This window comes from Sinocyclocheilus rhinocerous, unplaced genomic scaffold (genome assembly GCF_001515625.1).
Source record: "Sinocyclocheilus rhinocerous isolate Xijiao unplaced genomic scaffold, SAMN03320098_v1.1 scaffold1733, whole genome shotgun sequence".
Classification (NCBI taxonomy): Eukaryota; Metazoa; Chordata; class Actinopteri; order Cypriniformes; family Cyprinidae; genus Sinocyclocheilus; species Sinocyclocheilus rhinocerous.
The window spans coordinates 951,342-977,987 of record NW_015640388.1 but is presented as its reverse complement, the minus strand read 5'-3'; the positions used below and the strand labels follow the sequence as shown (position 1 = coordinate 977,987).

Sequence of the window (26,646 nt, the reverse complement as noted above, 5' to 3'; positions counted from 1 at the left end):
TAGAATGAGCCGTTTTAGGTAGGCGTGGTTGACTCTTAACTTTTATAAAGAATATCTCTTTGGACTTTAGTCTTTTTAGTCTTTGCAACTTTACAGATCTTCTTTATGCACCAAGAGCTTGTAACGCTCCAAAGAAATTGAAATGATTGAAATCGCATCATATGACCCCTTTAAATTACGACATATGAAGCATGATGTAGCGTAACAATGTCTCTCCTGTCTATTGTCTGACCCCGCCCATCTTGTTACCTCATTATTGTTTAAGTTGCTCCACCTGTGTCTCCCTCGCTAGCCTCCTCATTTGGTTTCCTATTTATTCTCCTGGTGTATATAGTCCTGTGCTGATCCGTCGTTTTTCATTGTGTGTGATATGTCTGCATGTAGTGCAGTTCCTAGCCTGCCTGTCTGTTTTTCCCCCTCGGGGTTGTTTTAGTTTGTTTTTGTTTCAGTTTATTATTAAAAGAAAGAACCATTCTTCCTGCACTTGAGTCCTCGCTTCATCTCTCCACACGCACCGTGACAGAACGGGTCAGCCAACATGAGGACTCAGCGGAGAATGGGCTCACACAAACTACCGGTCTCCACTCTCTCCAGCCCCCTCTACCAGCGCATGCTCCAGCTGGATACCTTGAGCTCCCTCCGTCAACGAGGGACTGATCTGAGTATCCTTTGAGGGGTTTGTGGAGTTCTTGGCACGTTCCCCAGCTAAGGGGGCTGCAGTGACTCCCGTGATGGCCGGCAGGGCTGCAGCGCCTCCGAAGGCGGCCGACGAAGCTGCAGTGCCCCCAGTGGTGGCCGAAGAGATTGCAGCGCCACCAGAGGCGGGTGCCGGCCCCGCCCTGGCCTCCTGCCCTGCCGGTCCCGCCCTGGCATCCTGGTTTACCTCTATCTCCAGGCCCTCTTCCACTACACAGGCCTGGTCCACCATCCCTCCCCCTGATCCACCTCCGTTCCGCCTACCTCCGGGATTTCTTTTGGTGGAGTGTCTGGAATCCGCTCCTTAAGGGAGGGGTTCTGTCACAGTCTTCAGCGGGTGTGCCCAGGATGGCCACCAGATGACACTGTTTTCTGTGAGCACATGGCTTGTGTTGTGTTTGTTTGGTGCCATGTGCTCTCTCCTGTCTATTGTCTGACCCCGCCCATCTTGTTACCTCATTAACATTAAAGAACATTAAAAATATTAAAAATAAATATACATAGCATTCACATGCTCCTCGGATGCTCTCATTTCCATAGTCAAATAAATGTATTTCACGATCTGGGTCATTATTTAATACAAAACAAAATTTAATACAAAACCACACATAATGTTTCTACTGTATCTCTGTCAATCACGCTGATATTTAGTTAAAATGAGTGAATTGACTTTTCGTTTCTTTAATCAGTTCTGTGAATGACTGTATGGTATGCCACATGCACTGTAATATGTTTTATATTAAATATAAAATTTTCAAATGAAAATAGCAGCATGATCGTTTTATAAAGAATGCGTTCATATGTGTTAAAGGGGTCCTATTATGCTCTTTTACAAAGTCTTGATTTTGTTTTGGGGGTATACTAGAACAGGCTCTCATACTAGGTTGTTCGAAAAACACATTATTTTTCACATATTTTACATTATTACAACACCTCTCTCCCCAGTCATATGTATGTATATATATATATATATATATATATATAGGAATAGGAATCCAAACCTATTAAACCTATCAAAATGTATTAAAGTACACAATACATTTGTCAGTTTCTTTTCTATAGTAAATATTAAATATAGAAATGTACTTCTAATAAGTTAGCAAACTTATTTTAATTTGACATCTATTTTAAAATGTATTATTAATTTCAGTAATTTGTTTTTAAATGTAACAGGTGCAGAGAAACATCTTATTCCCTTTTTAAAGCATTCCTCCTCCATCAGCTGGCTGACTATTTGGCACACACACATACAAATACAATTTTGCAACTTGCACCAAGAGTAGATATAACATGGCAGTGCTTCTATACCGATGACGCATGATGTCCCCTGGGTTATGAGGTGCTATTATTATATCTTACGTACTCTGATGTACAGCCAGTACTGAACTTCCCTAGAGACAGTTAAACACAGATGTATAGACTGGGTAAAAGGGTCTGTCCCTTTTAGTGGCACAAGTGAATGAATGATTTCACTCCAACTCCTTAAGTATGGTTGGCCATTTAGAATTGGACTTCCTGTGTTGTATAACATGGCCGCAGGATGTTGCTTAATGTATGTGACGTTCAAATTCACATGCTCAAAGTGTGTTTTGATGGTTCCAACTGGAGCTACAGTATATGAGAGTTGAATGAGAAAACCAAATAATTGGTTAATAATATTTGAAGCTGTTTTTAGAGGACATTAGTAGATTTTATAATTTTTGGAGGTCAGTTGTACTATGCATGCTTTAGTTAGCAGATAAATAGATTTTTTTCCCCATGGCATTAGCTTTGCTTGAATGATATAGATGAAAAGTAGAACAGGGATTTACATGAGGGATTATGCAATGACATGATGTCCTTCTGTTACTTGGCAGTTCTGTGTGTGTGTGTGTGTGTGTGTGTGTGTGTGAAAGAGAGGAAGAAAAAGAGTCATAAATATGTTTTATGTTGTATCTGAAACTGTGGTGCTGCATCTATGAAGTTCAGAAACCTTTTCTTTTGAGATAGCTGGGCTACTGGCACTGAGAGTCAGTATTAAAATTAAATACTGATTTAATTTTTTTAAGTGCTCAAATCACATTTTTCACAGCATTTAGAATTGAAATAGTCCTGCATTATTAAAGAACAAAACAGTATCCTGCAAGCTTACCTTTTGGAGACAATAAATCCATTTGTTTACATGAAATTTGTTTTAAATCAATTCATTTGTTTTTCTGTCACCATTTACTCCCGTTCCAAACCCATATGACTTACTTTCTTCTGTCAACAACAAAAGGAGAAATTTTGCAGTACAGGTATGGGTCACTTTTTTCACACAGTGAGTAGCGGTAAAGTATCATAACAGTGCACATAACTTTTCTCAATTTGCAACTGAAATTGAAATCATTCACAGATCTTCCTCTTCAGTAAGCTGTTAACAGTTGCAAATGGATCATTAGGTCAGTGAGTTGAAGTGTTTTATCTGAGTAAGTGTTTTAATTTGTAACAACATGAGGGTGAGTAAAAGACAATTGTCATTTTTTTGGGTTAACCAATCATTTAACAGCCAAAGAGCTCAATTATGGAATTGTTAATAAGGCCAAATTAGCAGTTTATGCAGCAGCAATGTCACACACAGAGAAAAACATATATGTATATATACATATTACAGTGTTTTTTTAAATAGTGTAGGATTTTGAGCTTATTGTGATCACTTTAGACAATTCCCCATTTAGATCATATTGCATTGTGTATTAAATGAAAAACATAGATCAATGAACTATGTAAAAAAAGTTTCCCTGCAGAACCAAGATAAGTGTTTACTTAGTGCAGAAAACCCTTTACAACCTATTGACTCTCTGAAGGTCATTCTTGAATCACCCTTTTTGAGATCAGAACATGCTGTGTGGGTTGGAGGAAAATTAATTCACCACATTTATCTTATTGCTTTTTGTTGTCTGTTTGTGTTAGTTATGTATGTGAAAATGCCCTGTGTGTGTGTGTGTGTGTGTGTGTGTGTGTGTTCAGAAAAGCTTTCCTCATCACTGGTTGACTAAATTCAATTTCTCAGTCCAGTAATGGTTGCTCAACCATGTACTGAAAATATGTGTACTTCAAATGTCCTTTTCATGGTTATTGTGGCTTTTTGCTTCATGGTTGATTAAGAATATTTAAAACAGTTTACTTAAAAGGCTATTTTTATGCGGTTTTGCATTTGCTTTGGGTCTTGCACATCCCACCAGTATGTTGTGTCAGAGCTCATGCTGCCTGTCAGACTCCTGACTGTAGTGTCTGTGGTTTCGTGTGGGCTGGCTGTGAGTAAGACTGACGGAAGACGTTCCGTTAATTATATTCTGAGCTACTAATAAGCATCAGGAAGTGACTATAAAGACAGTTTAAATGCAGGTACATGATTTCAGTGACTGCTTATTGCTCTGTAAGTAGATGAAAATTGTACAATTGTCCTTCATGTTTTCACAAGATCCAAGTCCATTTAAATTGTTTCCTCCATGATGAAGAGTTTATGAGGTTTTTGCAATGCATTTTTCTTACATAATGGCTGTGCATTCATTTTATGCAGATTTTTAGTGGGATAGTTCTAGTTTTCTCAAGTGCAGAGTATTATTTTATCTGTGTTAATTAATTACATACTGTATGTTTATGCTTTTTGTGGAGTGTGGTGCAAAGAAACCTCTCTGTTGGTAAAATTGGCTTTTAAAGGAAAGTTCAGGAGAAGCGAGTTTGATGGCTAGCAGACGGAAGTTCATGGACCGGATACGTAACAGAGTTCATTTGATCCTGTCAATCACATCACAGTATTTACAGGGCTGCTCACCTCGTTCCTGTGACAATACTTCCAGTATGTGTCCCCCATCTCCAACTTTTTTTTATTCACTTCTACGGTATTATGTCCATATTTGACCCAAAATTGGGTTGAAACAACCCAGCATTTTTTAGAGTGATGAATTAATGTCCAGAGAGATATTTAGCATGATTTGGGATGTTCCACAGAGCATCTTGTGCATCAGTGGAAGCATGAACGTGTAACATTTTGTGCAAAGATCACTTAATCAGTGTGATTTATTTGCTTGTTTTATTAGTGAGCTAGAAATAGTTCAGAATTTTTTATACATCTTATTAATTTTACATAATAAAATTTTAGCATGATTTAAATTGTTCAAAACAAAAATGTTCAGGTTTAATTTAGGTTTGAATTACAGATTACTGTATACAGTATACATGACCATTCAAGAGTTTGGGGTCAGTCATTTTTTTATACTTATATTTTATGAAAGGACACATTACATTGATCAAAGGTGACAGTAAAGGCATTTGTAATGTTACAAATATTTTCTATTTCAAATAAATGCTGTTCTTCTGAACTTCTGAACCCAGAAAAAATGTATTACAGTTTCCAAAAAAAAGCAGCACAACTGTTTTAAACATTGATAATAATAAGAAATGTTTCTTGAGCATCAAATCAGCATATTAGAATGATTTTTAAAGAATCATGTGACACTAAAGACTGCAGGTATGACTGCTGAAAATTCAGCTTTGCCATCAATTACATGAATTACATGTTAAAATATATTAAAATAGAAAAGTTATTTTAAACTCTAATAAAAATTTCACAATATTACTTTTTTTTGTGCTTAAAAGACTTTTTAAGATTTTCCCCCCCAAACTTTTATACTTTATTATATATGGTTTAAGAAAGGACTGTCAATGGACAGTTCTGTTTTATATTAGTAGTTCATGCACCCTAAAAAGCATTTACTTTGACTATGTAAGTTCAGATGACTCAAATCTTCCTGTGAAGATGCCTGCTTTGTAGGTCATTTTCATTTACACCCATTACCATATTCAAATGAATGTAATTGCTGTCTGGTGTGATTCCTGCCTCCCTGTGATGACTTTAATTTACCGCTGGTGAGAGCAGCTGGGTTTTAGAGCACATCCGCATGGCCCCTTTTTAGACAAAGTGACTCAGCACTTATTGACTGCGTGGCGGCCACTTAGTGGCTGAGTATTAGATGTCCACTCAGGATCTCAAACATATTTTATTAACCTTACTCATTCGCTGCCATTCTTTTTCTTGTCTTTCAGCCATCATCAACCCCAAAGCACCCAAAGAAACCAAAAGTTTCAATTTTGATTACTCCTACTGGTCACACACCTCAGTAAGTCAGAACTACTTAAAAAAAGACATTAAAATGAAATGAAACTTAGAAAAATCAGCATTACTTGCAGTGAAATACACTAAACATGTTGCATTTAAAAGATGAGAGAAGTAAAGCCTTCAAATGATCAAATATCATATATTTCTCTTCATCTATCCACAGCCAGAAGATATCAACTATGCCTCCCAGCAGCAGGTGTACAGAGACATTGGAGAGGAAATGTTACTTCATGCCTTTGAGGGCTACAACGTCTGTATCTTTGCATACGGCCAGACTGGGGCCGGTAAATCTTATACCATGATGGGCAAACAGGAGAAGGACCAGCAGGGGATCATTCCACTGGTAAAAAAGATGCAAGAATAAGCAAATATGAAGAAGAATAAGTATTTCTAAATGTCAATTTAAGCACTTATATGCCAAGATTCAGCTGCAAAGTGGCCTTTTTGTGTATCTAAAGCACATATTGTCTCATTGGCATTGCTGTATAAATAGGAAGATGATAATGTATTCAGAGGCAATGTGAACAAGATCAATTCAAACAGAATTAAATGACATGTCAAACACCAAGCTGAGTAGTACACAAGAAAATGATCATTCATCATTGATCAGTCTCTTTCCTCTTCTCCCCTCCATCTTAACCATCAGCTGTGTGAAGATCTTTTCACCAAGATTAATGACAACAATACTGATAACAACATGTCCTATTCTGTGGAGGTAAGATTTGGCCAAGCCCTTTTTTTCTATTTCGAATCTTTGTGTAGCTTAATTCCAAAGCAACTTTAGGTATGGAATTTTAGATGAATCTGCGCCCTGTTATCACAGTTATTATGATAAAATACCTATAGTAAAAAAAAATGTTCACTTCAGCAACATTTTTTTCATTGTACATTTTGTATATGATTTTTTTGTTTTAATGCTCAAGTAGAATGTTTTTTGCTTTTAACAGTCTATTATTTTCGTCCTTTCAGGTTAGTTATATGGAGATTTACTGTGAAAGAGTACGAGATCTTCTGAACCCAAAAAACAAAGGAAATCTACGTGTGCGAGAGCACCCATTACTGGGCCCGTATGTAGAGGATCTGTCCAAACTCGCCGTCACATCATATAACGATATTCAAGACCTGATGGACTCAGGGAATAAGGCTAGGTATTCTATTCTATTCTATTGTTATGGAGTGTATAAATCATGTCTGTATGACTGTAATTACAATTTTCCAAAAGTTAAAAACTATCCATGTACATTACTGTTAAAAAGTTTTGGTCAGTAAGATTTTTGTTTAAAAGACATTAATATTTTATTAAGCCAGGACACCTTAAACTGATTAAAAGTGACAGTGAAGACATTTAAAAAAAATTTTTTTTTTTTTAATAAATACTATTCTTTTGAACTTTTTAATTATCAAACAATCCTGTAAAAAAATTATCATAATTTCCACCAAAATTGTTTTAATGGTACTGTATTTGTTGAACACATAATTATAAATGGGGAAACTTTTAGAATTGTATGAAAGTTCCAAATTCTCTGATTTGACTGTCATGATGCAATGACGCCTAAATGGATTATGCCACAAAAACAACTAAAGATAGTCACCTGACCTAAACTCATTTTTGAATTCTGTTCAAGAAGCCATTTTATTATAACCAGTTTACATTCTATAGCCAGGTGCATTCTCTTTATACTTAAGCATTTAGCAAGAGCATATAGAGGTGATTTAATGTAGTCATTAAATTATATGCTGTCTTCTAAAAGCCGTACATGGATTTTTGGAGATTTTGAGGGTTGCCATAGAAACAAATCATTTCTGAGTCTGAGGACCTGCTATTTTGTAATTACAGTAATTCGGGCACAATGTGAAAGTGTTCTGTTCTGTTCCTTGTTCTATTCTATTCTATTCTATTCTGGCTTCTAGAAATAACCAATAATGGCCTTTTTCTGCACAGACCAGTGGCCTCACTCCTCAGTACAGTCCTGGTCACATTTGTTTTTTCAAGGTCTTCATGGCCACATTGAGAGAGAAAAAACAAATATTTACTTATTATTCGGGCTTATCATCATGGAAACAAATGGACCATTTCATTCCAGGAGGCATTGTGTTAGCATCAGTCAACGGTTCTCTAATCTCTAAGGTGTTGAACTGCACCCCTGCCAATACACTACACTTCCCTCCTACACTATACATTTAGCCTGTTATGTAAGTTGATGTTTGGCAAAACAGACAGCAGCTAATTAATGGAATAAATAAGGAGGAGGTCTAAAATTTGTAGCAAAAAAAAAAAAAAATTCTTCAGTGTAGTGTACTGTGTAGTCTGAGGCCTATTGGAATTGAATTTTAGCTGCATTTGATGAATATGAACTACCATACAAAAGTTTTGGGTTGGTAAGATTTTTTTAAATGTTTTTGAAAGAAGTCTTATATGCTCTCTAAGACATTGTGATCAAAAATACAGTAAAAATAGTCTTACAATTTTAAAATAAATGTTTTCCATTATTCATTCTTCTTTCTATGTGTTTTAAAATGTAATTTAGGCTATTCCTGTGATGACAAAACAGAATTTTCAATAGCCATCACTCCAGCGTTAAGTAACAAAAGAACATTTCTTATTATCAATGGTTAAAACAGTTTTTCTACTTAATATTTTTGTGGAAATTTTGATTTCAGGATTTTCTGATGAATATAGAAAGTTTAAAAAATGATTTATTTGAAATAACGTTTCGGTAACAGGGAAAGTCTTTACTGTCACTTTTGATCAATTTAATTAATCCTTATTGAATGACAGTATTTTTAACAAACATTGTACTGCCCCCAAATGTTTGAACAGTACTGTACATTGGAGATTGGATCTAAATACATCAGGAAAACATTTTGTTGATCGTTAAACTTCAGTTCAGGATCAGGGATCAGATGACTCACAGAAGTAGAAGTTAGCGCAAATGCTGTGATATGGTTTAAAGAGACCTGAGAAAACTCTAAATACACAGCACTTCCTCACATAGATTGGAGTCTGAGAACTCAATATGAATTACATTTCTGAATGGTGAAATTCTGTTATCCAGGACAGTAGCTGCCACTAACATGAATGAGACCAGCAGCCGTTCACACGCTGTCTTCAACATCATCTTCACCCAGAAGCGTTATGACTCGGAGACAGACAACACTTCAGAAAAGGTACATGCTGCTGTTGCATATTATGGACCCTGTCAGTCACAATAAACAGCTCAGTTTAGAGCGAGAGGTTAGGCCACTTGTCTCCCACCCTTATACAGGGCTTTATTGGATGACGTTTGACATTGGGAGTTTTTTTGTGGGGGGGTGTTGATGTGAAAGGTGATATAGGCTCGTCCATTTCTCAGCATGTTCATTATTGACCTCTCCTGAACTTCTCTGGCAGGTCAGCAAAATCAGTCTGGTGGATTTAGCCGGCAGTGAGAGAGCTGATTCCACTGGAGCCAAAGGCACACGGCTCAAGGTGACTATATATATATATATATATATATATTTTAGCTTTCCAAGTTCACTTCTTATCCCCCATTGTCTGTTGTCCTTTCATGCCCTCTAGTTAACTCCCTCAGTATCTACATCATTATATATCCTCTGTTTCTTCTATCTTTTCTAACATCAACAAATGTCTCTCTCTCTTTCTCCGTTTGTCCTCTAATTCTCTCCACATACTTCCTGCTATCAGTGCTCAGAGAGCATGCTGGCATTTTGACAGTACTCCGCTTCATTCTATCATGAATATTTTTTTGAGTTTGGAATTGTAATTCTATTTTCTACCTAATCTTTTCTTCCCAGGAAGGGGCAAACATCAATAAATCACTCACAACCCTGGGAAAAGTCATTTCGGCTCTGGCTGAGGTGGTAAGTGTTTTGTTTTGCTGTGAGCCTTGAGGATGTTGGATGATTTATTATTTTCTGCATAGAAAGTTCAATGTGTGTCAGTTTAATCACCTGCAATTTATTTTATCACTTATTTTTGCAGGATTCTGGCTCAAACAAGGTATAACACTTCATCTATCTATCTATCTATCTATCTATCATTTGGGGTCAGTATTTTTTTTTTTATTCATACTTTTATTCAGGACACATTACAATAACCAAACATGACAGGAAAGACATTTATAGTGTTACAAAAAGATTTTTGTCAAATAAAAGCTGCTGTTTGTTTTGAACTTAATTAAATTGTAATTAATTAATTTTAACTGATTAATTTTGATTATTCATTTTGATATTAATCTCTATTCATCAAAGATTCATCCTGGGAAAAAATGTATCACATTTTCCACAATAAATAAATAAATATGTAAGTAGGTAAGAAAGTAAGTGTAACGATTCAGTCCACTGAAGGCGAGCGTAGTGAGAACCCAAGTGCAGTTTTATTTACAAGATGTGATCCAAACAAGATACACAGACTTGACTTGACGAGGCATGAACAGACTAGACTCACCGACAGCGGGTTACAACATCAATACACGACCAAAGACAACATGAGGGCTACTTATAGCAAACAAGGAGGGTCACATGACATGAACAAACCAATGGGAAACAAGACACATGACTAAGACAACCAATCAGAACATGACACAGACAAGGGAATCACATGACTAGACAATAACCAAATGAGAGCATGACACATACACAAGGCAGAAAGACATGAGGCAAGGGAAGCATGACACTAACAGCAGGAATCAAACTACAAAATAAAAGACATGAAAACATGAACAAGAAACACAACCCAAAACACCACATTACAGTAAGTAAATAAAATAAATAAATAAATAAATGTTAAACAGCACAATTGTTTTCATAACAACATAACATAACATAACATAACATAACATAACATAACATAACATAACATAATATAATATAATATAATATAATATAATATAATATAATATATAATATAATATAAACAAAATTTTTTCATTTAATAATTTTATTTTTTTCCCACACAGAATAAAAAGAAGAAGAAAGTAGAAAGTTTTATTCCTTACAGGGATTCTGTACTGACCTGGCTACTGAGAGAGAACCTTGGTATGTATCAGAGTGTTCTGTCACATGAAACAGGATTTTAATGTATTGTCACTCTTGAAACACTTGACCTTTCACCTTTGCAGGTGGCAACTCTCGCACCGCAATGGTGGCGGCTCTCAGTCCTGCTGACATCAACTATGATGAAACCCTCAGCACTCTCAGGTATTCTGCCTCAATAAAACACCAGTTTTATCATATTTTTCTCTGTCTGAGGTTGGTAATGAGCTAGTTAATGAGCTGACGGGTACCGCAGTATGTTACATAATGAGAATGTTCCTGTTCCCTCTCAACACACCTGCCTCCCAAACGCCCTTCAAAGATGCTGGTGTGCAGTAATACTGCTGAGCAAAGTAATTGGGCACCTGTCAGTGTGTGTGTGTGTGTGGGTGTGTGTGTGTGTGTGTGCAGTAGAGTCTCTCTAAAATCTTTTTTTTTTTTTCATTATACTATGTGTATATATCTAATGCAACAGCCATAAGAAAGCAGCATTATTAAAACACATTTTTACATATATTACCATTTGTTTATTCTTCTTTACCATCTTTCCACTTTGCATGTGATTCAGGTATGCAGACAGGGCTAAGCAGATCCGTTGTAATGCTGTGATCAATGAAGATCCTAATAACCGTCTGGTGCGTGAGCTGAAAGATGAGGTGTCCCGTCTGAAGGACCTCCTCTATGCCCAGGGCCTGGGTGACATCATCGAGAGTAAGACCATTTGCTTTTTATCTGCTCTGCCTTCATTTCATCATAAGTATTTCATCAGACAGCTTGCGACCACTTTTGTTTTTATGGTACTGAGACATGCATTACTGTACTGCATATGTTTTATTGTTCTGTTCCAAATCCTAGTAAGCTGCCAACAGAGACAGAGCTTTTTTAAGGCATCACAGATGGCAACAGCTGTACAAAAAAAGTAGGCAACTTAAGTAGGCTGTCTTCTAAGCTCATTTTGGCCATATTTTAAGGAAACGTGTTTGCATGTAGAGGTGAAACACTGAAAAAATGAATCCAAAATGGTGGATGAGAAATAGAAATGTTGATTAAATATTTGCTAGCTATAGTTCACTCGGTACTGAAAGTATCAATGGAAAGAATTCAGTGTTACAATTGTTTATTTAAATTTTTTTAATTGTTAATATTTGTGTTTGCTATATATTGTTATATTTATTAGAGTATCAAACTGTTAGCTTATCAACATGCTAACATCAAACTTTAACATCAGTGTTGAGCACTACTTGTGCACCACGTGAAGTTGCTGTCAACATAAAGTATTCAAAATTGATCACTCTTGATATTTCATAACAGTCAATGCTGCCTTATTAGGCAGCTGCCTATGTAGGTAGTAGGCAGCAAACAGCTTGCAAGGTTTTGGATCAGAGCTCTTATGTCTCTATAAGAGATGGAAGAGAGTTGCATATATAATAATGGATGGTTAAAATGAAGTATTAATAGTTAATTAAACACACACACACACACACACACACACAAACAAACACACCCACACCCACCCACACACACACACACAAATGTACACTCTTTAAAAAACTCACATTGATTCACTGGGTCCTCTACTCTTCCCTGTGCATTCCTAACTCTATTTCTTCTAATCACTCGTTTCTTTTCTCATCCTATCGTCTCTCGATGGTGATCCCAGCAGGGAAATGCCTTAGAACAGACGATCTGGAGTCCAGCCCTCTGGGTTTGGTACAATTCAGTGTCAAATGACTTTCAAACGTCTAATTCAGATTCAGAATTTCCTCTTAGCTCTTAGTCTTTTTATGTCAAACAATTCGTCTCACGTTCTTCTCTCTCTCTTTCTCTTGTTTTCAGTTCAATTGGATATCTTTTATAAAAAAAATGTATTCCTCTTACTCTTGTTTCTTCTTTGTTATTCTCAGCGTTTCGGGGGCCAGTTGAAGATTTTGCTGGTTTGAAATGTGTGTTTCTTGGGCGCTATCTCACTCTCTCTTCTATGCTTTTGCAGTTTGTATGGATAAAGCAGGTCTCTGCAGCCTCAGGGTCAATTCAAGGGTTTGAGAGAAAATTCATACTCTCTCAATCATACAAAAATCATATCAGAGCCATGTTCGTGTCATATTCCATGAAAGCTTTAAATGTTTGTCTGTTAAGTCTATCAAACTATTTTGTTGTAATTTCTCTGTGTAGTCGTAAATATATTAAGCAGCTTTTGTAATTGCCAGTAGCAATTATCCCATTGTATATTTGACATTATATAAATAATATACAAAATTATATAACAGCATTAATGTATTTGGTATTTATTTTGTATCTAATATTTGTATTATTATAAATAATGTAGATATTAGGAAAGTTACATTTGTAATGGACAAACATAATACAGTCTTCTAAAAATCTAAATGATTGTTACCAAAATGCCATTTTTGGGGGTGGTATTTTGGTGATATATTTTGATTATTTGGTTGTTGCTTTTTTCTAACCCTGGTTGCTAGTGTGGTTTCTGAGCTGAACGCTGCTTTATCTAGTCTGGTGCTGCAGGGCTGTTTGTTCCCTCTCTCTTTTTCACTGCCTCTTTTTTGTTATCTTTCTCTTTTGGCTTGCAATGCAGAGCAGGATAAATGTTATGTGTCACTTATGAACTAACTGATTTCACTCATCCACTTATCTGTCATATTAGTAATGTTCTTCAGTTGCCCTCACACTGTCAGCATTTTCTATATGTTTCATTTAAAGGTGCACTAAGCGGTTTTTGAAAAACGCTTTTGACCACAGTGTCGGACCGAGTCCCAAAACAAACTCGCAGCCAATCAGCAGCAAGGGGCGTGTCTAGTAATGATAGGGAGAAGAGAGCGCTCAGTGAGTGCACAGGACAGATTTTAGCTGATCGACTAAAGATAGCGAGAGATGGCAAAAAAAAAGGAACATTTCGGAGGAACAAAACATTAAAATGGAGGTTTACAATCAGGCAAGAGGTAGGACCCGCGTAAATATCGGAGCAGCTTCCAGCAGTGGAGAGAACTTAAGGAGCAGGAAGGCCTGGAATCAGACGCTGAGGTTGCTTTGTTTCTTCATGATAGGTGAGTTACATTGATGTAGCTTTTTTACACAACTTTTCTGTGTTGGAATTTTGCTTGGATATGCTGCGTCCGACAGGCATAGCAGATTCCGCCATCGTCGCTGCCAGGGTTGTGTACGTACGTGTAGGGCGGAGTTATCAAAATAGGGGCGAGGTCCTGTTGGGGTATGGGTGTGTTTGTTTTGGTGCTTTCAAATATCATCATCGTTTGGCAAAAATCTCTTAGTGCACCTTAATTGAGAATGAACAGGTTTAGTAATGCTTAAGAATTGTGGTTTAATGCTGAAATCATTGGCCTTCCAAAATTGTCTGCACACTTTATCCACACTTACAAATGTATAAATGTCATTTTATTAGATAACTAAGTATCAAACAAAATGGCATCTGCATGTGCAATGTGCTACTTTTCTTTACAATGTGTAGTGCTAAATTTTGTATTCTAATGCAAGGAAATTCATTATTTTTTAAGTGTGACTTGTGTCTGAGTACTTATGTACTTACAGTTTAATATGCACTACAGTTCTCCAAGACATGGGAGAAGGCTTATATCTGCTTGTATTTTGCAATGGGAGGGCCTTATATCAGATGTGTGTTTGAGTGACAGCTCGTGTTCTCTGAAGCTTTATGCAGTGGCTGCCTGTTGCTAGCTGCAGCTTTATTAACAGCTAAACATCAAACCCTAAAGCTTCTTAATATCCTATGTAACAAAACTCACCTTTAAAGCTAATGATGATGAGGGTAGGCAGGGAGAATTTGTGGTATGAATCTTGCCTCTTTACCTCTTATTAAACATGTCACTGGAAAACCTGCAGTTGTTACATCAAGGAACAGTTTCTGCATTTCAAAATAACTTCTGTTGGGGTACGTAATTTGTTATAAGTTGATTTAGTCAGGTGAAATAATTTTGACTTACAGTTAATTTAGATGTTACCACATTCAGTGCTTTTTATCAGTTATTTAATAAAATATATATATACCATTTATGATATAACATTTCTTTTCTCAGGGTTTTGGTAGTAGGTGATGATGGAATACAATTATGCCCAGTTTTCCAAACCAAGAGAATAATTTGTAGATTGGCAGCAACTATTTACATGTATAAGAGAAGGTAGATGCTACTTACAGCAAATTAAAAAAAATTAAATCGTGTTTGCACCAATGTTATTTTAGTGTTATTTATATACTGTTATATTATTTATTCATGTTTTGAATTAGCTTTTATTGTTATATTTTTCATTTTAGCTGAAGTTTCAGTGATTTTTTTATGTGATTTTCTCATTTTTATTTTAGTTTTAGTTTTTTTGAACCAATCATTCTTTATAGCTTTAATTATTTTTTATTTCAGTCTTAGTAAGTTTAGTACTTAAACGTATTTATTTCAGTTAGTTGCCAAGGCAACATTTCTAATTTTCATTTCAATTTAAATTTTGCATCTAATATTTTATTTTACTTTTGTCTGTTACTTTTTTAAATTGTCAGAGTCATGTTGTGTGAAGTTAGTGAAATAGCCTTTGCTAAAACAAGGTTGATTATTTGCACTTGAAGATATATCACTGGCCAGTTGTGAAAAATATTTTTAGTGCATCTTGCTGTGTGCCTGATGCAGCCATTATTCAAACACAGATTAATGATGTAGAGAAGGGAGAAAAAGCTTAGTTAACCTCAAGCCTTGCATGCACTGGCTCAGAGCACTGCTTTAAGCAGAGACTATTACCAGAAGTGCCTTTCTTTAGTGTAGTTTATGTAATCCTCTCATATCAGCTGCTATATGCATAAAATAGCATGTGAATCTCCAGTCTCCATCTTAGTTTTGTGTTTAGTCATTCGTCACCAGGGGACACGTCTTCTCACATTTTACCCAAGATACTTGCCTTGTAGCTCTCTTAGGAGTAGTAGCACAGAGTAAGCGCTCTGTTGCCATGGCAGCACTGTCAGAGCTGAGAGATGTTATTGTGCCGAAGGTTACAGAGAAATTACAAAGCCAAACTCTGTAGAATATACGTTCATTCAGCCGTTATATCCCGTGTTACATTTCTTATGGTATTAGCATAACAGTTCAGCTAGAGATATATGATATTGTGGTTGGATAGGTGGATATTATATGAAATGCTGACAGTGTCTCTTAATATGAGAAACGTGGGAGGATATTTCCTGTGTGCAGCTCACAAGAGTCGTGAATGTTGTTTTGTAACTCAGATGTAGGCTGTAAGTTGTTTCATTGTCAAATGGATATTACGAGAGCATAATGGAGCTGGTAATGGAGGTTTTACTGTGGTCAGCAATGACGATCACTCTGGTTAGTGATGACAGTAATGAGAGTCACTGGCTTTTAGCAGAAATATGAGCTCATTGCTAATGTACTACAGTCAACATTTGCTTATATAAAATGTATGTTAATTATGAGAGATGGGATGGGAATAGATATCGTTAAGGATACGGAGGTACATAAAAAGTATAGGCTAAAATAGCATGGCATTCTCCTTCTAGACAGCATTTATATAGACAAAAGTCTGTGTAATGCATATTTTCTCTATAACTTTTTCTTAGGTATATTTTACCAATATTGTAGCTGTATTTTAAGTATCATTTTAGGATAATCTCAAACCTATGGACATAAAAAAAAAAAAAAACTCCATTGGTGATATTAGGGATAGTTCACCCAAAAATGAAAATTCTGTCATCATTTACTTACCTTCATGTCATTCCAAACTCATATGGCTTTCTTTCTTCTGCACAACACAAAAGAAGATATTCTGAAAAATGTTTTAGCTGTTTTTGTCCAAATAATGAAAGTCAGTTGGGTTTTAAGGTCCCAAATGGACATAAAGGTAGCTTCATTTGACTGATATAAAGTTTTCCGAAGCGACATGATCACTTGAGTGATCAAACTGAGATTTAAGCCTTTATACACCAGTCATATCAAATAAAATAAAAAAAAAATTGATACGGCAACACAAACCTCAAATGGTCTCATGACGTGAGAACTTATATAGTTTGACGTTACTTGACGTTTGAAGTTCATGTTGTCATATTTGATGTAGTCTTTGTATGCCAACGTTAATCAGTAGCTATGTTTCCATCCACCTATTTTTATGCGCATTTTGGATTATCGCATAAAAACCGCTGGATGGAAACGCCAAGATGCGCATAAATTCTAAAAATGCGCATAAAAACGTATGCGCACAACTGAGTAGGATAAACTTTTTATCCGATAAGAAAAAATGCACATAAACTACGATGAAACACATTTGCCGAATAAATTCCACCAAGCGCATTGAAAAAGTCATGTGACTTTGCGATAAATTGACTAACCAGCGAACCGATCTCGTTCACAGCATCTATATGTTGTTTTGATCGTTCTGAAATGCCTGAGGGAAGTCTGTCATCAACGTATTTCTGTATATTTACTGTCTTACATGACTGCGTTCCCAAACAGCAGGCATCCACCTCTAAAAGCAATGACCGCATTTATTGTGTTACGTCTGCTCTCTCTGAAGCGCAAGTAATTTATTACATATGAAAATTATTATATTCAGTGGCTTCTACTAGTTTTCTTAGAGACATTTAGTGCCAGTTTATCAGGAAGTGACGATTTTGTTCTCTTTGACTCGTTGGATGGAAACGGTGCTTTATTCGCAAATGTTTTATGTGATATTCCAGTTTTGCGCATAAGTTAAATTCGCATCTTTGGATGGAAACATAGCTAGTGCTTTAATTTGATTTGAGAATAAATGAAGGCTTAATATCATATCAAGTGATTGTGTCACTTCACAAGGCTTATAATATACAAGCTGAATCATATACTGGATTCATTCTACAGTACCGTCATGCCATTTTTGGGTCATGAACATTTTGGACGCCATTGACTTTCATAATAATATGAACAGCTGAAACATTTTTTCTAAATATGTTGTATACAACTTAGTCTGTTGAAAACGAGGCTTTGAGGGAAAGACATTTTATGGGGGGGTGAAGACATTTTGTCAGCTGAACAATCTGTATGTTTTTAAACAGCAGTGCAATCCATTGTTCAGTAAACACACTGTACTTCTGCCCCTCACAGCCTCGTTTTCATTCCTGTCAAAAATTGAATATGATGCTGACTATGTCTATTGTATTGTGAGGAAGAAAGATAATTATGTTTGATGAGGGAGAGTAAATCATGACAGAATTTTCCATTTTAGCTGAAGTACTCTTTTAAGACCAAGAAATGATTGCCATTTAATTGCTTGAATGGACTAACAGCAGTTTGCTCAACACACACTCACAAATATAAGAAACTGGTGTCAAATAACAGCCCAGATCAATGCATGCATGCCTGTTAAATATTTCAGATGTGGCTCTCAGGTTGCTGTCATTGGATGGTCGGTGTGTAACGCTGTAGCTGAAGCCCGCAGTGTTACTTTGCGCTTGAGATGGCTGGCGTGTCTCTGTGCTGCCGGGTGCCTGCGCTAGAGCTCCTATTTTATTTCCGCTTGTTCCCTTTACTGGGCTTTGACTGTCTGCTCTTTCTTTGTATCTTGGGCGTTTCTCCTCACATGTGAAATTTCGGGGTCTCTGAATTCAAATTCATTTCAAGCTGCATGTCTTTGCCTCCATGATCGCATCATGTTCAGCCCAGGGAGCGAGGAAGCCATTGAGAGACTCAAGGTGACTGGCATAAAGCATGAAATCCTGACAAAACTGACTGAAATCCTTCAAATAGACATCTGACAAACATTTGCCTTAAAAAAAAAAAAAATGTATCCCCTTAGCGTTACTGTACTGTACTTACAAGCAGTGTTATTATTAACTAAAACTATTAAAAATCATTTTTGTTAATTGAAATAAAGCTTAAATAAAATATAAATATTCAATTAAACATTTTAAATTAAATGAAAATTAGAAATGTTGGCTTGGCAACTAACATATTTATTCAACTAAATATTATTCAAATGTATTATTCAACTTAATATATTTAAGTTGAAGTACAAAAATGTACTAAAAGTACTAAAACTAAAACTGAAATTAAATAAAGCTATATAGACATAAAAAAAAAACGAATAAAAATGACAAAACATAACAAATTTACTAAAACTTAAATTGAAAATAAAATGAACAAAATACAAATAAAAGGTCATTTAAAATATGAGTAAATACTACGATAGTATAAAAATAATACTAAAATAACACTGCTTATAACTGTACCTTTGAAGGCTAATTTACTGGTGTGTACCAACTGACGCAGACGCAACACTGAATATCACCAGATTACAGTCACTTCTCAGATATTCCATGACCCAACAAACCCCAACTGAACATGTTCAGTCTGCAAAAAAAAAAACAATTAGCCATATGATCACAATCTGGAAATTGGTTCAAAAGAGAAAGGTTGCAGAAATAAGCACCTATTAGCAAAGACCAACCAAGCACCTACCATTGAAATGAATAAGTAACCCCAAAAACTATATTGACATTTGCTGTCTAAAGATATAAGTTTCACATTAATAAATGTATAAAACTTACCATAGACTTTGTGGCGTATTTTAACTTGATATTGTTTGCAATGCCAATTAGGAAACGGAGAAAATTATTGCTGAGCTCAATGAAACCTGGGAAGAGAAGCTTCGCCGTACAGAAGCCATCAGAATGGACAGGTTTGTTGTATGAAGCCTTATGTGATTGATAAGCAGTTTTCCGTTATGTACAAGTTAACATATGAAAAACACCTAAATTGGTTTTTACAGAGAAGCACTGCTGGCTGAGATGGGTGTGGCCATGCGTGAGGATGGAGGAACTGTTGGAGTCTTTTCACCAAAGAAGGTAAAAAATTATAAAGGCTGTAGGGAGAAACCTTGTGCAGGTAGACCACATATTAAGGCTAATATGCTTGCTCAAATAACCAAATAAGCCTGTGATTGTCTTTACGTTCCTCTTCTGGAAGTCCTTGCAGAGAAAACCTCAGCCCGTTTTTATAGACACTGTTGGGCTGTTCTCTCCCAATGAGGTTGGTTGCCATGGATACTGTGTGATTGCATCCTGATCGCTCCTCTTTGACTGTTCTAATGTACCTCTGTGTGTTTTTCCTATCAGAGCTCTTTTAAATGTGTCTGTGATCTTTATTGAGGGATCTGTTGCTCATTATATGAATGTTGATGTGCTGCAATTCCTTCTAGTCTTTATAATAAACTTTGAAGCACTTTGAAGACTTCAGATCTAAAGCATCATGGCCCCATGATGCTTTTAAAGGCTTTCTGTCTGGAATCTTATGCAATTTTGTGATATCTAAATCTTATCGCATGCATTTTGATGGATATTGAAATTAAAACTTGGTGTAAAGATGGCTGTCAGTAAAATTGTTTGACTTCTATCTTATTTTCCTCTTTTAAAAGGTTGTCTAAATACATTTTGAAAGTGCTCGCAAGGCAGCGCTACACAGATGTTTTGCAAACATTTTGGCTAGAATTTGATTTAAATTATTGATTCCAAGTGTTAAACATCTGCACATAATTGAGCCTTCATTGAAACTTTTTCTGGAGATAATGGCATCTTTTGTTTCATTTTTTTGTCCCTATTATTCATACTTTTTAAGTTAAAAAAAAAATGAAAATCTCCAACTTCAGCATATTCGGCATTTGAAAATGTAATGTAATTTTAATGTATACTGAATTGTGAATTGTGATGCTTACCAATTGTGATCAGTCACATGAGATTTTAGCAATTAGTAAACAATCCAGTCACTTCCCAATGGACAAAGGCAAAGCTTTTTTTCTTGTTCAAGAAGCCATTTACTCAGATAAACATCACAATAGGGAGGAAAAAAACTATCAGAGTTTCCGTTTCATTCCAACTATGTCCATTTATAGTCACATTTAGACTGTGGAATGAAGGTATTGATTCTAGTATAAAGCTGACAGAAAACAAGACGCCTTCTCATTGTAATGACAACAGCAGTGCAACCTTACTGTGGCGTTTAGCATTAACACAGAACCAAAGCCAAGAACCTAAACTTACCTGAAACTATTCAACTGCTGCCTCGCAAGCACTGGTATATCATTCAGTAAATATAAAACCTGTAATGTTGATCCGTGCCTTGATTACAGACGCCCCACCTGGTGAATCTAAATGAAGATCCTTTAATGTCTGAGTGTCTTCTGTATTACATCAAAGATGGAATTACCAGGTTAGTGCCAATCCAAGCTTCTCTTTTTCTCCATTGTGCATATAAACCCCACATATACAGTGGGTACGGAAAGTATTCAGACCCCCTTAAATTTTTCACTCTTTGTTATATTGCAGCCATTTGCTAAAATCATTTAAGTTAATTTTTTTTCCTCATTAATGTACACACAGCACCCCATATTGACAGAAAAACACAGAATTGTTGACATCTTTGCAGATTTATTAAAAAAGAAAAACTGAAAAATGCTCAGTATTTAGTAGAAGCACCCTCTTGATCTAATACAGCCATGAGTCTTTTTGGGAAAGATCCAACAAGTTTTTCACACCTGGATTTGGCGATCCTCTGCCATCTGTATTACATCAAAGATGGAATTACCAGGTTAGTGCCAATCCAAGCTTCTCTTTTTCTCCATTGTGCATATAAACCCCACATATATGTTCTGTTCAGTAGAATTGGTACTAAGGTGTCTTGATATGTTGCTGTGCTCAGGGTGGGGAGAGAAGATGCCAGCAGAAGACAGGACATTGTTTTGAGTGGTCACTTCATCAAAGAGGAACACTGCACTTTCACCAGCACCACTGGACCTATGGGAGAAGGTTTGTTAATGGCGCACTCCACAGACACACATACTCGTACACATATATACCACAATCCTCATGGCTGTTCCTCCTGTTTTTTACAGCTGTCATTCTTGAGCCGTGTGAGGGAGCAGAAACTTATGTCAATGGGAAGAGAGTAACAGAGCTTACGGTTCTCAAATCAGGTCTGTTTACACTTTTCCCTCACCTGCTACGTTACTTTTTTAAAACATTATCGATTGGTTCCAATTATATAGCTTTTATTTAATTTTTTTAAATTTAATTTAATGTTTATGATTTCATTTTTTAATTCATTTATTTATAAGACCGCGAGAAAAGCCCATTCCCTCGCACCATTGTGGCTGTAGAAGTCCAAGATCAGAAAAATGGAGCCACACATTACTGGACCCTGGAGAAGCTCAGGTAATTATCGCATGTTTGATAGGTGCCCCTGTTATGCCATTTTTAAGGTTCCTAATATTGTTTTGGGAGTCTTTTACAATAGGTTTACATGCATGCAAGGTCAAAAAATTATTTTATTTTCTCAAAATATGCATTTAATATCACCTAATTTTCCAACCATTTTCAAACGATTCGTTTGAAGCAGTTCTAAGATTCAGTCTCCCTAAACCCCTCCTTTCCGTGAGACTACTCTTGCTCTGATTGGTCAGATGGCCCAGTCTGTTGTGATTGGTCTACCGCATACAGCGTGTTTCAGAAACGATACGCCCATTGCCATAGTTCCGTATTTTGAATGCTTGATAGAAAATATAAACATCATCAATTATTAATCATACTTACAGGTTGTGATTCAGTGGAGCCAGCTGGTCCAAATAAACTGTGTACTGAGCCATCTTTCAAGAGCAAGCGTTTTGTGAATCCTGCGTTGAAGTCCCCGAGATTAGAGAAGCAGTCATCAGTAAAATGACAGGAACACAAAAAAGATTGGGGTTGTACTGCTGTGGTACAGTGGAAAAAATTAATTTTAACCACTGATTCTTTGCAGCCTCTTCATTCGGAAATGAAAATAAAATGAATTTACTTTCACAGCATCTTCTCAACATGATGTTTTCCACATGAACAAACTACAGTGTTTGAGGGCGGGGTCAAGTTGTTTGCTGCCGGCCAATGTAGAACATAGGCGGGCATTATGCAAATATGTTTCCCTGTGACATGTAGCTGTCACAGAAGTGGGATTCGGTTTACTGATGACTCGATTCGGCTGATCAGAGTCGATTCTTTCCTTTGGGAGACAATAACTTTATTTATCGTGCACTTTTGGCTTTACAACTTTGCAGATCATTTACATTTAAATACAGCTACATTACACACTGCATGAATGGCAATATTCGAAATGGTATAATAGGGGCACTTTAATATTTTAATCATGGTATCTCATGTTTTAGGATTCAAAGTCTAAGATAAGGGTAAAACAATAACATAAAAGTTGCTTGAAAGGTAATAAAATAATGAAGGCATGTTGTTTCAGGACATTAAAAAGAAAAAGTATATTACTTGTAATGAAAATGAAGTTCTGAAATATAAAATGCTCATAGTTGAAGAGAAATCCAGCTATACTTTGAGTCACTTTGGGTTTCACAGTGTATCTAGTATTTACATTATAAGTGATGTGTAATGCTTCCCTCTGCAGGCAGAGGCTGGATCTGATGAGAGAGATGTATGATCGTGCTGCTGAGGTGCCTGGCAGTGCTCTTGAGGACTGTGACAGTGTGCTGACTGGAGGCGATCCATTCTACGACCGCTTTCCCTGGTTCCGTCTGGTTGGAAGGTGAGTTGTAAGATTACATCAGAGCATGGCTAGACAGACCAGCTGGTGATCAGTACAGAATGCCCCTGCACTCACTGACTACTGTCAGATAAAGACCACATGATCAACAACATTCCTGTCAGATTTCTCCTCAAACTATGCTTTTATTCGAATGGCCCATTGAAAGTGAATTAATTTCTCTTATGCAAAACAAAATGAGCAATTCTCATTGTGTTTTGTACTTGTAATAGTAGAGTATCTTGCAGGCCAGAACAACTGCTGGAAAGAGAAAATGTAATAAAAGCTGTTGCTAAAGCTGATCTCTACAGGATATATGTAATATTGCTTATTCCTCTGAGGAATAAGTCCAGAGTTATTGCCCACACGCTTTTAAAGAGTGCAAGATTTTTGATGCTGCTTTATTCAGAAGAGCATGAAATCGATTTTCCATGCACTTTCAAATTAGGTCACACGCTTCCCTTTACCCTGTCTACTTCAGAGCTGTATGACTTGCTCTTAATCTTGCCTTTACTATATCTTAAAAGATTAGTTCACACAAAAATACAAATTCTCAGGGTGAATCTCATGTTGTTCCAAAACCATATTACTGACTTTCTTCTGTGGAACTCAAAAAGACAGATTTTTTTTTAATGATGTAATTTGCTGTTTTCCATGCAATTATGAGAAGTGCGAACTGGAGCTATATCTCTGAGATGTATGATAGCTTTGTGTGACAAACAGATTTGAATGGTTATTCACTGATAATTTTTCTCTTAAGTGAGCTGTTAACTGCTACAACTGGATCAGTGGCTTAGGGAGGTGAACTCAAGAACTGGATCAGTTCAATTTGTGAACTTGCATGATCATTCAGACTGCTTTTGTGAACTGCACCAATCGAGTCATTAAAAAAATATGCTTCAAGAATCAGTCATCACTTCTTCTCTCTTGAATACACCAAGGAGAGCTAGGGTGTGTGAACTTTTCAGTGAATAACCTTTTTGATCAAGATTTTGATGTGTTCCTCACACAAAGCTATTGTATGATGTCAGAAGACTTAAAGTGAATGAAATGCCTTTATTTTAATGTTTTTTTTTTGTTTTTTGTTTTTTGTCGTTGTGGAGCTTGTCAGCCCCCATCCTTATTCACTTTCATATATTGAACATATTGGCTGAGATTTTTAATATTTTGTAAGTATTTCTCAAAAATGCAACTTTTTGTGTTCCAAAAAGAAAACGACATGGCTATTATTTTAGTAAGTTATGACAGTTTTGAAATTTTGAGCAAACTATGCCTATAAAATGTACACTATCTTTTAAAGATTTGGGGTTGGTATGTTTGTTTTTATGTTTTTGGAAAAAGTATCAATGTTAAAAACAGTTGTGCTGCTTAATATTTTTGTGGAAACCATGATACAATGTTTTTTAGGATTGTTTGATAAATACAAAATTCAAAAGAACAGCTTTTATTTGTAATTGTCATAATCTGCACGGGGACACGAAGGTAGAGGATCCAAATGCAGTAGTTTATTGAAGGGGTAATCCACAAACGTAATCCAAAGGAAGGCAGAGGTCATGCAACAAATAGGCAATCCAAAACAATGACAGAGTAAGGGGCTGAGGCAAACAGAGTAATCCAGAAAACAGGCAGAATAACAAGACCAGGAACCAAGATACAGGAGAACCACAATACAAAGCTTAGAATTGCAGTAAAGACACATACAAGACTTAGGCCATGTCCACACGTACATGGGTATTTTTATAAATTGAGTTTTTCCTTCTTCCGTTTAAAAAAAAATCTCTTTCCACATGAAAACGCAAAAGTATGCTAGATTTGTGTTTAAGGTTTTGAGAAAATGAGGGTTGGTTTCAAGAAATGTGTTTTAGCAATTCAGAAAAGCTGTATTAATATTATCAAACCTCAGGACGCCGATGATGTCTTGGTTGATACGGAGGTTCATCTTTAGGAAGTCAAGCTGGTGCATTTATTGTGCTGCAGCGCCATCTACCTGTAGTCAGTAAATGTGATTGAGTGTTCAAACAAAAAAAAAAAAATTTAATATATATATATATATAATTTTTTTAATCTTACTGACCCCAAACATTTGAAAGGTAGTGTAATATTGGACATTCTTAAAGAATCCTGTTACATAGGCCGCTATTCACATTACTGATGAGTGTTTTTTAGGTTGTGTATGTCTTGTATCCCCATGACCCAGCTACTTTGTTGCCCGATTAAAATTGTTTACTTACCCACTTGCGAGCAGAAAGAGTTAAATAGACAGATGGCCCCTCATACTAACTGGGCTCCCGTGTCTTTGGCTACACCAGAAACCCCCTTTTCTCCACATGCCTTAGTGAGCAAGCGAGCGACCCTAACTCCTCCCCCACCCCCTCTGAGCCCACATCAACCTCTGAAATCACTGAGCTGGTCCAGTCGTGGCCTGACAACAGGGTGGGGACAGAGTTGGATGACTTGGACGATGATTTCTTATCGGACGACCCATGCTCGGATCTTGAAGCACTGTCAAGAGCATGCCAAACCAACAGGTGGCGATATAATCTCAACCGTAAAGACATGTTGGCCAATCAGAAGCCTGAAAAAGTTGTCCAGTAGGCGGAGATAATAGCGCGTGCTCCGACTTCACAAGCCAAAATCTCCGGTTTCGCTGTCTACACGATAACACTACAACCGGAGTTTTTGAAAATCTTCACCCTGGCAGGAATTTTCAAAAATTTTCAGTTTCAGTGACCTCGTGCTGCGTTTACGTGTGGACGAACGGCTAAACCGCATAGAAAAAGCTGCGGTTTTAAAAATAACCGCGTTTGTGTGGACAGGTCCTATAACAGAGACTCATAAGACTCACGTGAATCATGAGCAGAAAAATTGTTGACTTACCCACTTGCGAGCAGAAAGAGTTAAATAGACAGATGGCCCCTCATACTAACTGGGCTCCCGTGTCTTTGGCTACACCAGAAACCCCCTTTTCTCCACATGCCTTAGTGAGCAAGCGAGCGACCCAAACTCCTCCCCCACCCCCTCTGAGCCCACATCAACCTCTGAAATCTCTGAGCTGGTCCAGTCATGGCCTGACAAGAGATTGGGGACAGAGCTGGATGACTTGGACGATGATTTCTTATCGGATGACCCATGCTCGGATATTGAGGAGGAGGAGGGGGAGGATGAGGATGAGGATGATGATGATGATGA

The 26,646-nt window shown here is 36.6% G+C and overlaps 1 protein-coding gene across 1 annotated transcript in view; it reads left to right on the top strand.

The window, feature by feature from the left end:
* Nucleotides 1-26,646, top strand: part of LOC107752654 (kinesin-like protein KIF1A) — a 97,841-nt gene that overhangs the window by 27,064 nt on the left and 44,131 nt on the right. The window contains exons 4-24 of the mRNA XM_016568685.1: nucleotides 5,764-5,837; nucleotides 6,000-6,179; nucleotides 6,483-6,551; nucleotides 6,806-6,984; nucleotides 8,893-9,004; nucleotides 9,228-9,305; nucleotides 9,632-9,697; nucleotides 9,819-9,836; nucleotides 10,795-10,873; nucleotides 10,957-11,035; nucleotides 11,439-11,581; nucleotides 12,775-13,025; nucleotides 18,387-18,581; nucleotides 19,488-19,567; nucleotides 19,658-19,733; nucleotides 21,014-21,093; nucleotides 21,583-21,689; nucleotides 21,776-21,856; nucleotides 21,998-22,094; nucleotides 23,323-23,460; nucleotides 25,767-25,961. Of these exons, the coding sequence (XP_016424171.1) occupies nucleotides 5,764-5,837; nucleotides 6,000-6,179; nucleotides 6,483-6,551; nucleotides 6,806-6,984; nucleotides 8,893-9,004; nucleotides 9,228-9,305; nucleotides 9,632-9,697; nucleotides 9,819-9,836; nucleotides 10,795-10,873; nucleotides 10,957-11,035; nucleotides 11,439-11,581; nucleotides 12,775-13,025; nucleotides 18,387-18,581; nucleotides 19,488-19,567; nucleotides 19,658-19,733; nucleotides 21,014-21,093; nucleotides 21,583-21,689; nucleotides 21,776-21,856; nucleotides 21,998-22,094; nucleotides 23,323-23,460; nucleotides 25,767-25,961 (2,377 nt within the window). The remainder of the gene's footprint in view (nucleotides 1-5,763; nucleotides 5,838-5,999; nucleotides 6,180-6,482; nucleotides 6,552-6,805; nucleotides 6,985-8,892; nucleotides 9,005-9,227; nucleotides 9,306-9,631; nucleotides 9,698-9,818; nucleotides 9,837-10,794; nucleotides 10,874-10,956; nucleotides 11,036-11,438; nucleotides 11,582-12,774; nucleotides 13,026-18,386; nucleotides 18,582-19,487; nucleotides 19,568-19,657; nucleotides 19,734-21,013; nucleotides 21,094-21,582; nucleotides 21,690-21,775; nucleotides 21,857-21,997; nucleotides 22,095-23,322; nucleotides 23,461-25,766; nucleotides 25,962-26,646) is intronic.